The sequence below is a fragment of the Centruroides vittatus genome, unplaced genomic scaffold (assembly GCF_030686945.1).
Source record: "Centruroides vittatus isolate TY-2023 unplaced genomic scaffold, ASM3068694v2 contig_459, whole genome shotgun sequence".
In the NCBI taxonomy this organism is placed as follows: Eukaryota; Metazoa; Arthropoda; class Arachnida; order Scorpiones; family Buthidae; genus Centruroides; species Centruroides vittatus.
Window position 1 is genome coordinate 1063561 of NW_027122255.1, and position 15615 is coordinate 1079175.

General features: G+C 34.1%; 1 protein-coding gene across 1 annotated transcript in view; it reads right to left on the bottom strand.

Annotated features, from left to right (window-relative positions):
• Window positions 1–11187: 11187 nt before the first annotated feature.
• Pop1 (POP1 ribonuclease P/MRP subunit) overlaps window positions 11188–15615 on the bottom strand; it is a 47664-nt gene continuing 43236 nt past the window's right edge. Inside the window, exon 10 of the mRNA XM_067272915.1 lies at window positions 11188–12183. Coding sequence (XP_067129016.1) covers window positions 11219–12183 — 965 coding nt within the window. The 3' untranslated portion in view covers window positions 11188–11218. The remainder of the gene's footprint in view (window positions 12184–15615) is intronic.

Genomic DNA, 15615 nt, shown 5'->3' on the forward strand with positions numbered 1-15615 from the left:
TTTATTTAAAAAATAAAAAGTAATCATGCAATTTAAGATCATATTAAACATAGCTTTTTGTTGTTTATTCAGGATTGCGGCCTCAGAAGTCGAGTTACATATCATTTTCATACACAATTTGCATGTGATGTATTGCAGTCCCGGATGCGTACCGTACATGATTGCGTTTTGCTCGACGCCATTTGTGACGTTTTTTGTTCTGTTATAATATCACATGATACATGACAGAATAACCAAACTTTAATGGGAAAGATGTGGAACGCAGTCAACCGGCGACAGAGAGTGGGCGGTGGTCAACTGGCTATTGCCAAGTAGACGCCGAACATCCTGGCAACGAAATAATAGATCAATGATAGACAAAATAAAAAGTTTTCTTTATTATTGATATAATCGCCATTCTTTCCTATTGATTTATTACCCAGTAAATTTAAATAATATTTTATTTACTTTAAATACAATAGGAAAAATCTGATTAAGACTAAAGATTTCTACCCGAGTAGCAATAAAACCTGTAGCAAACTTTCAAAAAGTAAAAAAAGACATTAACATCATTTAAAAAACATTAAAAACAATCCCGTAAATGAAATTAAATAAGCTAAATGTTGTAAAGCATGCGTTTACAGATGTTTTTGAATCGTGCAAAATTTTCAGAAGTAGGCTAGATAGTCTATATAGATTATTCATATGTTGTAAAGTAAGTAGAAATAAGAGCTTTGCGAAACATATCATCTAAAAAATCCAGCAACGAGTTGCTTAACTTTCCCGGCAACATTCATAACCGCGTGTGTGGCACTATCTGTTATGTTATTTTATTAAAAAACACTTTTTATATTTTTAATTATTATAAAATGGCGAAAAGCTTAATTTTCAGGGTATGGATAGGTTTTATAAAAAAAATTGTAAATGCTAATAACGAATAAAATTGCCATTAAGTCTGACCCTACTCGTGATATGACACACTACCCCTGTTATCTCCCCATCTTGTCAGGGCCGGATTTGAGGCGATTGGAGCGATTGGTGCCAATCGGGCCCCGCGCTTGAAGGGGCCCCGCATCACATCAAAATTTATATAGTACATGTTACAAAAATAAATATCTAGGTATATTATTACTAAAAATAAAACAACATATTTCAATAAGTAAATTAACTGTTAATTAATTTTGTTACTTAAAGTTTGAGGGGCCCCGCAAAACAAATTCAATCGGGCCTCGCACCTATTCGATCTGGCGCTGCATCTTGTCAATCTTTAACAACCAAAATTTAATGAAATCGATCCCCTAATACACAAACTTTCCTGAAAAATTTCAGAAATTTTCCACGAAAAGCACAGGAGTTATTAAGCATTAAAGATGGTAAACAGGATAGTGCCCCCTCACACATTAACATCCATACATATAGAAAAAACCCCGAAAGGTCCTTTTTTTTGTAACTCTTTCCGCCCAGTGGGCACTAAGAGGGCCTTTTATAGCAAGCCCATTATGGGTTTGGCCAGGCCCACAATGGGGCGGTCGGGTGGTGAGGGATGGGGACCGACACATCCGGACGGACCACCCCCCGAAAAATTCCTGGGGATTTTTCGACCCGTCCGGATTCGATCCCGGGTCCCCCAGGGCGGCAGGCTGCTAACCTTGACCGCTCGGCCATCCGGCCGCCCTGAAAGGTCCCTAGCTGTGGTTCAATATAACGACCACCTCGACTCTATTTACAGAGAAATTGCAACACATACAAACAAAAAGATTGCTTACAAGAGACCCAATACTATATATGACCTTCTGCGCAATGGCAAGGACAAAATAGATTTAAAAAACTCGCTCCAGGGGACCTATTCTGAGTAGTATCGTTAAGCTAACGAATACGATAAAAACCAGTTTCTATCGGAACCACGTGATTCGCGTTTAATCAACTGTGAAAATGCTATTCCGAGCCGTACGTTTCGTTTTCGGTGCCGATAGCCACGTGCGATAACTAAGCTTTTGTTATCGGTCACTCTCGAGCTGCCGTTAGGAACGTAACGAAAGTGAAAACAACATGGCGTCTTTTCGTGTAAGAATGATTTTACTTCACGAGCAATTGGAGAGAGGGGACAGCAGTAACACCGATTAAATTTAATACTCTTTCTTCAACTTCAGTTAATTTTTGATTAACTGAAGGCCCACCTCCTGTTTGAAACGTTGATTTTTTTTATTTGTGAGGCTTTACTTTTAATGTTTGCTTTCCAGTCACTCCATGTCTATGCAAATAATATTTACATTTAATAAGATGTATTGCATTTGACATTTAATCATAATACTAATTCTAATTTGGTTATAAGGTTTATAGAAGTAGAACTTGTGGCAAAATTAAGTTTGTCATTTTATTCTTAATGAATGAATTAAAAAATACATTAATTACATGAAGTTATATAGAAATATACAAAGAAACTTAGACATACTTTGTATAATTGTAAAATGTTAGCATTATGTAATAATAGAAATCTTTATTTTGTAGATTTTATCTAAGTTTAATGTCGGCTTTAATTCATTAGTTTTAGTAAAAAAAAAAAAAAAATACATTCTATATACGTAACTTAACAGTAAACGTATACACTATACATAAATGACTATCTATCACATAAATTATAATTTTTAAAAACAAATATTTGCTTAACGGATGGGCTGACAAAATAGACCCAGTAATAGACCCAGACATTTTAAACAAAACAAAACAAAACTATATCACTAGCGCTAGTACACAACAATGCTAAAAGCACGTGCTTCGCTTCGAAAATGGCGGGTTGCAGTCACGTGACCAGTGGCGTGCCGTCATTGGAAGCGATGGAAGCGCCGATTCCACCTTCCAATGACCTTCCCTTGTATTTTATAAAATATAAATTTTCTTATTTTAACGTACTTTGCATTAATTAAAATTAATATTTTATTATAACTGCATTATATATCTTTTACAAATTTCTATACTACATGTGAAAAAAACGATAAGATTGCTATTGTATATTCGAATAATTCGGTGGCGGAAGGAGTGTCGAAACCGGGTCAGTTTCCAATCAGCCAGATTATATAGGCATTGGCACATGCGGTTTACAGAGCACCAACCTCACCCGGTTTAGCTGGTAGAAGCAACACACGCATAAAGCATCCAATTTTATATTCCGGAGCGGTTGTGGGCTGTTAGCCGCCTGCTAGATATTCGGCCACCCTCGCCCGATTATGTGAATCACGAGCAGACTAGATCGACGGCGGGCAACCCCCGGCCCGCGGGCCAGCTACGGCTGGCGAAAAGTTTCTATCCGGCCCGCGAGATCTTTAATAGATTATTAAATTGGAAAAATAATTAATTAATTGTTATTTTTCCAATTCTTTGTAATTTTTGATAACGATAAGAGAAATAAATGTAGTAATTAACTTTTTATTTATTTATTTCATATTTGCAGACTAAAAAAATTACAAGTCACAAGAAGACGTCAATTAACTACTACGGCCCGCGGAAAAAACGTAAAATTTATTCTGGCCCATGTTATAAAAAAGGTTGCCCACCCTTGGACTAGATTTATAACTTAACCCAACCGATAGGAATTTACTGGCATGTTTTTATGATAGTTCTGTATAGTTGACAGGAGTTTTAAAAAAATCCATTAAAATATTTGATATATTTATTCTACGTTTATTCCGCTCTCCCATCTTATATTACTTACGAATTTCAATGTTAAACCGGTGATATTACGATTTAGTACGTCCCATCTGTAAGGGGATGCAGAAAAAACGCGTACAATTCTAGTACAGTGATAAAAAATTAACTGTTACTTTGGCTGCATCATTTACAACCAAATGTAATGAATGAGATGTACAATGGTACAAAAAAAGCTCTAGAATTTATTTTCCTTAAATTTACGATTTATGTATCGGTTGTCGTAAAAATTTCTTTCCATTTCTTTCCCAAGACTACAGATATTCAAGTACAAAGTAACCGGTTTCGACTTATTTCTACTTAAGTAGTAGTTAAATAATTAAGCGATTAGGGAATTAGAAACATAAATAAAACCCTGATGAAAGAGCCGAAATTTTACTTAAACAGAAGCTTAACCGAACCAATCTCTTGCCGAGTACAGTGGGGTCTGATCTCTTCGTAATATTAGATGTAATAAAGACAGAAATTTTTCCAGTTCAATGAGTGACCGAAAAATTGTAAATTTTGGAAATTTCCGTGAACACTTGGTCCTAAAACGAATTTGTCCGTCGTTCGTTTTCTAACTATCTGTTAAGTTTAACATATTTAGATTTTTACAGCTATGGCGAGAAACGTTTAAAATCTACAACAACCCCGTCGCGTCCTTTAATATATACTAGTGATGCGACAAAAGAGGCATTTGACATTGACCGGTATCGGCACCCTCGGGATTTGGCACGCACACACCTACCTGGACCGTCTCTGATTGCATTCATTAGCCACTCGTAGGGAGCTACAGTATTTCACTAAGTGGATTGTTTTAAGATTTAAAAAGTAAAGAATATTTTGTTATTTTTATGCACGTTTCTTCACAAAGTTATATTTAATTATAAGTTTCTTTAAAAGTATATTCGTACAATTAAAGAATTTTTTGTACTAGGTATGTATATTCGTCACACATTTTGTTTTACCAAGTAAGTTTTTCTGATAATTTTAATTTTAGCCCTTATATCGTGGCTAGTGATTCAAAAATTTATTTTAAAAAAGTTTTGGCTCAAGACCATATAATGAAAAAAAAAAAACATTATTAAAAGAGAAAGACCAATGCCTAAATTAAATATAAATACGTCAGCAAAAAATTTCGACATTTTGACGATAAAATTTATGACGAATGACGATTCTTTCGTAAAATTGAAGCAATTTGGAAATCAAAATAGAATAGAATTTAACATTGGTAGACAATAAAAAATAAATACTGAAAATTATAACAAGATAATTACGATTAATAGATATATCTAAATTAATAGACGTTATATGTTTTTTCTCAAAGCGAGAATTGGCATTTAGAGGGCGTAGGGAATTTATTGAATCTAATAACGGAGGTAATTATATTGAACTTTCTTATTTATTAAGTACGTCAGATAATCTATTAAAAATACATTTAAAGAAGTATACGGTTTTTACCGGCTTATCGAACAAACGAATACGAACGGGCCCTAACGCGCAATTAATTGATTGCCCCTGTAAGTCGGCTTCTTACAGAAACACAGCTTCCCTATCATCAAATGTCACGGCACGCCACTGCACGTGACAAAATACAATGTTAACTAAACTGCGATTGATTAAAGCGTAATAGCTATCGATAGCATGGAACCCAGACGCATCTCGATCGACTACCCGTAGCGAAACCCACTTAACGTGGAGCACAGAATAGCGATTTGTCTAAGGTTTGTTAACTCCCTTTCGGTAAAGGGACTTATCGAATGACCTGTGTATCGCTCTTGTTGAGTTATCGGAAGAGCTCAGAATAGGTCCCCAGGGGTATACGCTATTCCTCTATGGGATGGCAGGTTTCAAAGAGAGCTTGTGTATGTTGGATCCACGAAACGATCTCTCGACAGGTGTCTACGTGAACACAAATATGACATCTATCACAACAAAGATACCACCACCCTATCGACTTACGCCTCGACACCGGGCATAAGTGCCGACCTTAATGCATTTAAAAGAAGACAGATGGTATGTGTTTTTTCACCTGTATCCTGAAAGATTTCTAGTTCATTTTTGAGATTGTAGTACTTCTTTCGTTTTCTAGTATTCTTGATTTGTCTACCTCGTCTACTTTAATAAAAACATCATAGCTCAATAATTTGGCACTTCGTTTGTCTTTAATAATCAGGTTATTAAGAAAAATTTGATACTTGCAGACTTCGAACTCGTTTGCATCCTTGCCCAATTTGCACAACTTGGCGTTACGTAGTTACTGAAGCTACTGGGCATGGTTAAAAATTAAGACAGCATAAGCGCAATTATTCCAGATACTACTGGTAAAGAATCTTCAGAGTCCTGTCACAAATAAGCTACGTATTGATTATTGACCATAACGAGCAAAAATTTAAAAAAAGTAATAAGTAGGTTTAAAATTAATAAATACAAATGTATTCTGACAGTTTATGAGTTAATTATACTTTCTATTTGTAAAATTTCCTCAACCTTAACATAAAATAAGAAAAAAGTAAGAAATTTGCCGGATTTCCCGGGTTAAAAAAACAACCGTGATCCTGTTTGAGAAACCCTAGCTGCCACTTTGACCGCTCGGCCATCCGGCCGTCTTAATTTTTATATCAAGACGGCAGTAGCCGAGTTGATTAAGATACCTGACTTTTGCTTAGGGAATCGGTTAGTCAAGAATCTCGGGAATTTTTCTTGGGTGATCTGTCTTAGTCCGGGATTCTCAACTATGTATTCAGGCCCATCCGAGAGCTTAACTAGACCAACTATAGTAAGGGACTGTAACAAATTGTGAGATGACCTAACAGGTGTCTGGAGTTTACGGAATACTCCAGAGAAAAAACGTCCTGGGATTCACCTCCAGAGAATTTTTGAAATATAATTTAGCGAAGTTCTACGTAATCAGAAAGTGTTTTGTCTGTAATCGAAGTTTAAAACAACGGCATGACCGCTAAACATGATTTTTTTTTGCAAATATGTACAACTTGGCATGGCCGATATGAACGAAGCTGGAATTTTGAAATTTGATCTAAGGGCTGAAATATTCGAGACCAAGGTTCGCCACGGACCGGTAGTAAGCTGGTCGCACAGTGCATGTCAATCAAGAGTCCGATTGCTGTCAGTTTACATTGATCACTACGACAATTTTTTATTTTACAATAATCGGCATTTCGATCGGCATTAAAACCCTTTTTTGCACAATTTTATTTTTCTACATTGCGGTTCATTTCTTTTCGTTTTCGTAGAAAATACCTAGTGTAATATAATGCTATTAAATATTTTAAAAAGTTTTCGCATTTATATTTGTTTCCAGAATGACAAAATTTAATTTTATATAATTATTTATTAAAACTGATTTTGAAAAATACGTATTTTCAATCATAAATCAATTCACGTGCAGCGCGTGAAATATTTTCAAACTAACTGTGAAATATGCATGAATTGCTGTTATCATAAAATTTTATTTTTCATAAATAATGCAGATAAGAATTTAGGCAATATATTTTAAAAACAATAATATGAGATATAGAAATACATTTACTAAGACAGTGATTCTCAACCACTGTGCCGCGAGATTTTTGAAGTGTGCCGCCACTGCAAATATCTATACATAAGCGACGTCAGACAAGTGGTTCAATTAGTTCTACCTACTAAAGGTGCGTTTGGAAATTGTAACCGGTGTTACCGGTAACTGCCGGTAGTTACCAAGGCATTTAGAAAAGTTTGACCTAAATAACCGTGTTTAAAAATCACTGTTATGACGTCACCGGTTGTCCTGCGGTACTTACCGAAGTAACCGTGTGTGCCGCCAAATTTTTAAATTATTAAAAGTGTACCGTAACGGAAAAAATGTTGAGAATCACTGTACTAAGATAGCATTTGTGCAGGTATGGCGAACCTTTTTAAACCTGCGTGCCATATAATAAGCATACTTATCTTTAAAGATGCCAAAATCTTTAATGCGTGCCAAAGTTTTAGACTTTGAATAACAATATTTAAAGAAATTAAACGAATATATTTTAATTAGAATGAATTGCATAAAGGCTGATTGAAAAAATAAATGCTCAGGTGAACCGAAAGGATGATTAAAAAAGACAGATGACAGATCGAAATTGTATGATATGTTACGCGCCAGATGATGTCTCCTTATGCGCTACTTTGCCATAGGTTCGTCATCCCTGCATTAGTATATTGTTTAATGTAGAAAGGAGTTCAGATGTAGCTGTTTATTTGTAATGTGTTATAAAGATTAAAAACTATAAAATCATTACAAGGATTTATAGTATTCAAAATTCAGCAAAGAATTGCAAGACTTCCCCAGTTACATCAAGAAAATTTGCAACATGCTGTTTTGTCTGACTGCATTCTCCTAAAGTTATGTTACTCTAGGCTTCGCCCACAGCCAGATGGCCGAACGATCAAGATGGGAGCCTAACTGCTCCGGAGAACCTCCGGCTCGAATCCGGACGAGTTGAAAAATCCCCAGGAATTGTTTTTGGGGTGGTCCGTCTGGATATGTCGAGCTCCATCTCTTCCCATCCGGTCGCCCCATAGTGGGCATGGCCGAACCCATAGCAACCCTTTTAGCAATGGGCTTGATAAAAGAGACCCTCTTAGTGCCCACAGAACAAAAAGTTTTTTTTAAAAAAAAAGGATTCATCCATTGTAGAAAAACTTTCTAGTACAAAATCTAAATCTACTAGGTGCATATTTGTAGTTAGTGGTTTTTATTTATTTAGGTTAATTATTTGAAATAAAATGGGGTTATCTCCCCTAAGGAGCCGATCTAGCAATTATGCCTCCCTGAGCTCCCTTTTAAATATAGGCATAGTGTAAAACAAAACATTTGGTTCAATTTACGCCATTTGGGGAAGACGAAATTAGTTTAAATTTCTCTTCTCCCGTTTTCGGTTTACAAACATGTTTATTGTTTCCTTTTTCGCACCCCTTTTCACAGGATAGAATATTAATTAATTTCATAAATGCGTAACACACTTGGAGACCAAGCAGGCTAAATAAGTGTGATATATTTTTAAGAAACCAAGCTGTATGCAGCTGAACATTATCTTGTTGGAAAATGGATGTTTGTAGCCTAGTTTTATTCAATTATGGAAACGCGACACCTGGGCGATCTGCTGAAGGGGGAATGCCTCCCGGGAGGTCTTTTATGGGAAACTGGTTCCTATTTAGGTGAAGAAAACCCGGAAAACTCCACACGGCCAGCCTGTTGGCAAGGCACGAACAAACGACCAATGTTGTGGTTTTTATCCATTCGGCCAGTGACGGTCTCGGCTGTTTGTACGACCCAGCCATGAAAGGAAACACGAAAATACATGATTTCCTGAATGTATTGCTGTACCACCAATGCCTCTCGAATCGTTACTAGGACTGGATGGCTAAACAATTACCAGCCTACCACTCAGGGAACCAGGTACGAATCCAGATAAGTTGAAAATTTCCAGAAAAATTTTGAGGGGTGTGTCTGATATGTTTCGCCTTATCCCTCACCCACCACCTGTCTATCCCATTGCAGGCCTGACAGAATCCACGACGGGCTTGATAAAAAGGCATTTACCTTTAAATGTTTCAGGTCTTAAATGGATTTTTTAACTGTTATTTATTCAAAATAGTGTCTTTTGAAACACACTGTATAATTTTTATATATATTTTACAAATTTAGTTATATAGATTTAGGAAAACAAATTAGCATTATTTATGAACTACCAATATACCTGTTATATCCAAATTTAATAATCTTATTTTAATGCAAGATAAACCCGGTTAACTCAAACTAATGGGGGTGAAGGTTGTCAGCATTTACAACAATCTGAGTTAGAATGGTGTTTTCATTGATGTGGAAAAAGAGGTGAATATACAGTACAGTAATTTATTATAATCAGCTCTATAGAGAAATTTTACTGAGTTGACATTATTACTACAAAAAATGAGCTCAAAAAAATTTCATGACATTACTGTATACAGCAAAGTACAATCTTTAGTAAATTACTGACTACAGTAATAAAATGCACAGTATTGCAGACTTAGATTATTGAAAACACTCATTACCAGTATAATTCTGTTATAATTATAATTACTCATTTAATTATTTTTCAATTGTCTAGAAATTTTGAAGTATTGCAGATTTTTGAAAAAGTTTATCAGAGTTATGCGAAGTCTGATTTGGTGAGATTTACTGTATTTTGAATTAGAATTTTTAGGATATGCTATAATCTAACAAAAACTGTAAACTGCCTGTTAAGTTAATTGAATTAAGTTTCATTTTCACATGCCATACATAAAACATATAACATTGAAAAATACAAAATAATTTTAAAAACTTTTTACTTTAAAAATTTCTTTCCAACTACAAATCTAGTGCTTGTAAATTTCCAGAACAATGAACAAATTGTGAAATCTGGAAGTTAAAAACCTAGAAATTTCTGAATTTTTTCACTCCAGTTATAAACGACTTAATCAACAACATTCCATACCCGGGAAATTGTTGACCCTCGACGGGCAACGATCGCCCCCTAACTATCAACAAGCCGTTGTTCCCTCGGATGCAGGTAGATCATCTTGCACGATGGTTTACAGTTAGCGTCCGAGCTAGTCGTTTATTTAAAGTCCGGGAACACCTATGGCCCAAATTGCGATCCGTTATCGATCACGTGACAGGTTTTCCCGTCAAGAAAAACTTATAAAAGACGCTTCCTTCCCCCTAAAGGGCTCTCCGATCGTCTCTCCACTACGCCGTCGACCGAACCCGAAAGTTTCGAAGGTTCTACGTTTCTAAGTGCCACTGACCCGCTTCGAATTTTCTAAGGTTCTACGTGCCACCGGCCAATTAAGTGACTCTCCGTCATCCCGAAGATTTCTATCACTTCGGAGTGAATACTTACCTAAGGGACATTCGCTGGACTCCGTCTATTACGTAATTTATAGAGGTATGAACAAATATTTGTAAACTCTCTCTCTCTCCGGACCCCTTTTTGTATATGAGGGTAGAAGTGTAGTTTTGTTCGTTTAGCTTTTAATAAATCTTGTTTTGTTATAAAATGGTGTCTTTCTTGACTGTCGGCTTCGCCTTATCGTCGACCCCATCCCTCCTCCTCATCCACTCGCGTAACGCGTAACGCGCCGTCAACGTAACAGCCATCCTTGACAAGTGAGTCGCCGGAACGGAAGGTACGACTCCCTCTTACCTCCCCCCGAGATCTCACATATTGGTGTCAATCGAATGGGGTTTCGACTCTTTCGGACCCCCCCCCCGATTTCACAAAATTCTCCGACTTTACATCAAATATAAGCTGGTTATTAAGAGATTCTCTGACATTTCCAAGTTCCCTCTCACCAGGAAAACTTGGAAATGTCAGAGAAATAAACTATCATGCAGATATCATTCAAGAAACTTTAATTTCTTGAATGAGATCTGCATGATAGTTTATTTGGACTATGAAATCTTTTTAAAGTAGCAAAATCATATTGATTAAATTATAAATGAGGAATAATTTAATATAAATAATTTATTATTTGACAAATTGAAAAATTACACTACTATTTTTATTTTAACATATCTGAATTGGTAGGAATTTTGATTTTTTACAAGAGCAATTGGTTCTGTTTCTTGTTCTAAACATTTCTGAAGAAGTTCTAGAATTCCTTTCAATGTACAATGACCCATTGCTGAACTTCTACCTCCAATAAAACTATAATTTCCATATTCTACATAACCAATAATTTTTCTAGTTGATGATGAAAGTAAATTTTTTATTTCTGGTTTAGATAATTTCATTTCCTGTTGCTCACTTTTAATTGTTTTGTTTCTCTTGGTCTTCTTGTTTTTTGTTATATTTTCTGTGTGATGAACAGGTTCAATTGGTCCCTGATGATGTGGATTAAGTTTATATTCTTTGAAATCCATTTCTAACAGTAGGAAGATAGTAGAAAATTCATCGGGTATTCCCTTAAAAACTGGAGTTAACTGAACACAGATCAATGCATTTTGGAAGTAAAGTTTTTCATTAACTAAAAAATTAGAAAATGTTTGGACACTTATTTCAGAATTTTTGATGCTTTTTGTTTCTTTTCTATTACTGTTAGAAGAAAACAAATGAGTCAGTAATTTGAGGTAATGTTTTTCTCTCAAAACAAAGAAATCATTTTTTATTGATGATATGTTTGCAGGTTGACTAAAGTCTTTTTTCCACTCCTGTACTAATTCTAACCATGGATAAAAGAAGGGTGTTTGTATGCCAAGTTTTTCAAAACTTGGCCTTTTATCAGGAGGATATCTATAATGTTTTGCAATCAGCTCCAATCTTCTTTTTTCTTGAATTTCTTTACAGCTTTGACTGTCAGGAAAATTAAATGGGAAAACAGGTAGTCCAGATTCTAATCCAATATTCTTTGTTTCTCTTAAACCACTTGCTTTTGCTCCTCGATAGATGAATGCAATCCAAAAAGCCATACTCCATCCACCAGGAATGATAACATCCAGACCATTACCATAATCTAAAAAGTGATAAATAATATTTGTATTAATTATTAAATTAGTTAAATAAATAATTTAAATTATCTATGTATTAAATTTTTCATTACATTGGTGTTATTGTAATGATGTAATTATGTGATTAAATTGAATGATCATTCAAATTAATTATTTATTAAGATTTTAGATTATATAAGTGGGGACAATAGGTTAAGTGTGCTTTGATAAAAGTTCATTGTACATTCCATGAGAGATTAAGTTTTTTAAAGTCTGCTACCTTTTAAAAAAGGCAGCAGACTTCTGAAGAAAGCTGAGGGACTTCACCAGGGATGACAAATTGAAACATAGATGAACAAGTTTACCTGAGTAGAGATTTGCACAATCACAGATGAGATGCAGAGGAGTTTCCTCAGCAGATCCACAAAAGCAACAGGAGGCTGAGGAGGAGAGTTTCAGTCAGCATACATGTTTACATGTGGCCAAAACTAGTAACAATGCTGACCAAAAAACAAGCATTCATGTTGAAAGATAAGAAATCCTTAATTTTCCCAGAGAGCAGACTAGGCAAATTTGCACTGCTTTAAAACAGGTATTAAAGCCAAATAATTGCTGGATTATATTGGGCTATATTACTACTATTATTAATTAAATGCTAAGTAATTTGGCACCTAACGCCTGACTCTACAGCAAAATTATTTACCAATTAATTGATAATAGTAGTAGTAATATAACTTGATATAATCCAACAATATTTTGATTTTAATACATAACTGTCAGGTTTAAGATGTTTATATTTGTTTTAAATCAGGAATTAACTTTCAGCTCTGAAAAACGTTGTTAAAGACAGCTTTAAAAAAAGCAGTTACAGGAAATACCAACAACTTGTTTGGGCCTTACAAAGGGATATGAAACACCCTGTTTGGCCAACATTTACATTACCATATCCTTGTTTTGACATTCACAAGAGAAAGGCCCAATTATGGATATCTAGCTCATTGAGATGCAAACAGCACTCTCAAACAAGTGCTGAAAACTTATTAAAGAATCTCTACATAGGGGTACTGCAAACACATCAAATAATAGCTAGCAAAATTATATCAACATTTAAAATATTTAAAAAGAAACAAAAATATTTTGAAGAATATAATTATATATATATATATAGACATATACATATGTTACCAGCAAAACCTGATTTTATGCCAAACTAGTTTTGCCTAGGCCAAACTAGTTTAAAATTATTATTCAAGTATATTAATGGTTAAAATGAAATTAAAAGGCAATCAATTAGATGAACACTATTTATTCAGTCTACTTAATTATAAAAAATGGGGTTGATGATACCCTAGATATCGAAGGTGGCGGCTCGTCTCTGATTTCAGCAATCAGAAGACAGGGAACAGTGGGGACACACGTTCTAACCTATTCTAATAAATTACCATAATTATTAGCAACCAAATTATTAGAATAGGTTAGGTTAGGTTAGAACGTGCATCCCCACTATTCCCTGTCTTCTGATCACTGGAATCGGAGACAAGCTGCCATCTTCGATACCTAGGGTAAAATTAACCAAAAACGATATTGATTAGAAGTGACACAACACTTATACAAAACTATAAAATAAAAATAAGCTAATCAGTACCTATCAATTTGTATTTTTTTTTATTAAGCCACGCACTTTTAAAAGTAATTAACTTTTGAAAATTTTTAAAAAAATTGAAACAAAATAATAAAAATAACTTTTAAAATGAAACTAAAATTAAAAATAAACTTATTTGTGTTTTATGATGAACTTAAATTAATCATTAATATACTTGAATAATAATTCTAAACTAGTTTGGCCTGACACACTTACGCCAAACTAGTTTGAAAATCGGGTTTTGCCGGTAACATATTATATATATATATATATATATACATATACACACAGGGTGGGCCAACGAAAACGAAACGGCAGAGTGTTTGTGTTCGTCCAAGCAAATCGCTCGGACAGGTCGATTTTATTCTCGAGGGGACATCTTTTGCAATAAAGTTTTTGCGATTCTGAATACAACAGACAACAAAAATTTTAAAAACTCATTTATTTTTTTATTAACTAAACAAACATTTATTTCGAAAAAAAATGTTTGTTTAGTTAATATTCAGATTCGCAAAAACTTTATTGCAAAAGATGTCCCCTCGAGAATAAAATCGACCTGTTCGAGCGATTTGCTTGGATGAACACAAACACTCTGCCGTTTTGTTTTCGTTGGCCCACTTTGTATATATACAAAATAGTAAAAAATCCAGCAGCAAGTTCCTTAAGTTTCCTGGCAACATTTGAGACTGTGTGTGGCACCATCTATTATGATATTTTATTTAAAAAACTTTTTATATGTTTAATTATTATAAAATGGCAAACAGCTTAATTTTGAAGGTACATATGGGTTTTATAAAAAATTGTAAATGCTAATAACAAGTAAAATTGACATTAAGTCCAATCCTACTTGAGATATGACACAAGACTCCCTTTATCTTGACCTTTAACCACCAAAATTTAATAGCATCAACCCCTCTAATACACAATGTTTTAAGATTTTTTACATCTTCAAGCTGATTTACTGTTACTTCTGAGTTGTTCCATGAAAAGAATAAAAAGACTCAAATAAAAATATATAATTTTTTTGAGTGTAAGTCTTCTATAGTTTTAAATGAAGATAATCCTGGGTTATATCGTCTTTATGAAATAATGTTTGACTTTATGCAAAATTTCAAATTAGTTTTTATATTTAAAATTTATATGTACAGTACATACTGTATACTTTGTGAATAAAAAAACAAACAAAAAGGTTGCATCTATCAGCAACAATCCAATCAATTCATATGAAAATTTACATGTAAGCATTGACATAAAACAAAGTTTAAAATCAAAAGAAAAGAAGGATTTATCAAACCAGTTTGATAAATACTTCTTTTCTTTTGATTTTAGAACTTGAAGAGTCTTCAAACTGGTTATCTTTGGGCTATTGCTATTTGAAAAACTGTTAATTGCAATATAAATGATTATGTACAGTACATGTCATCTTGAGTAGATCCAAGTGTTATTCAAAGTTTTTTTACAAACTACAACAGCTAAGGTCTATACTTGGACATTCACAAATGTCAGCCATTTCCTTCTGAAGAGAACACCTAATTATTTCTGAGCAATTATAGTTATGTTGGAAAATGGCCTTATTCTATTAAAATACAGTAGGTGACAAGAATTTATCATAGATAATTTAATATCCATTTAAGAACATGTAATTACAATGCTTAAATCCTAATCAATAAAACTATAATTAAAGCAAATATGTGAAAGGCATTCAAATCAGAAAACTAGCAAGACATAAAAGAGATACAACTTTTGTTTAAACTTTTTGTTATCTCACCAATCAGCAGTTATTTCACAAAAACAAGAATCAATAGTTTTTTCAAGG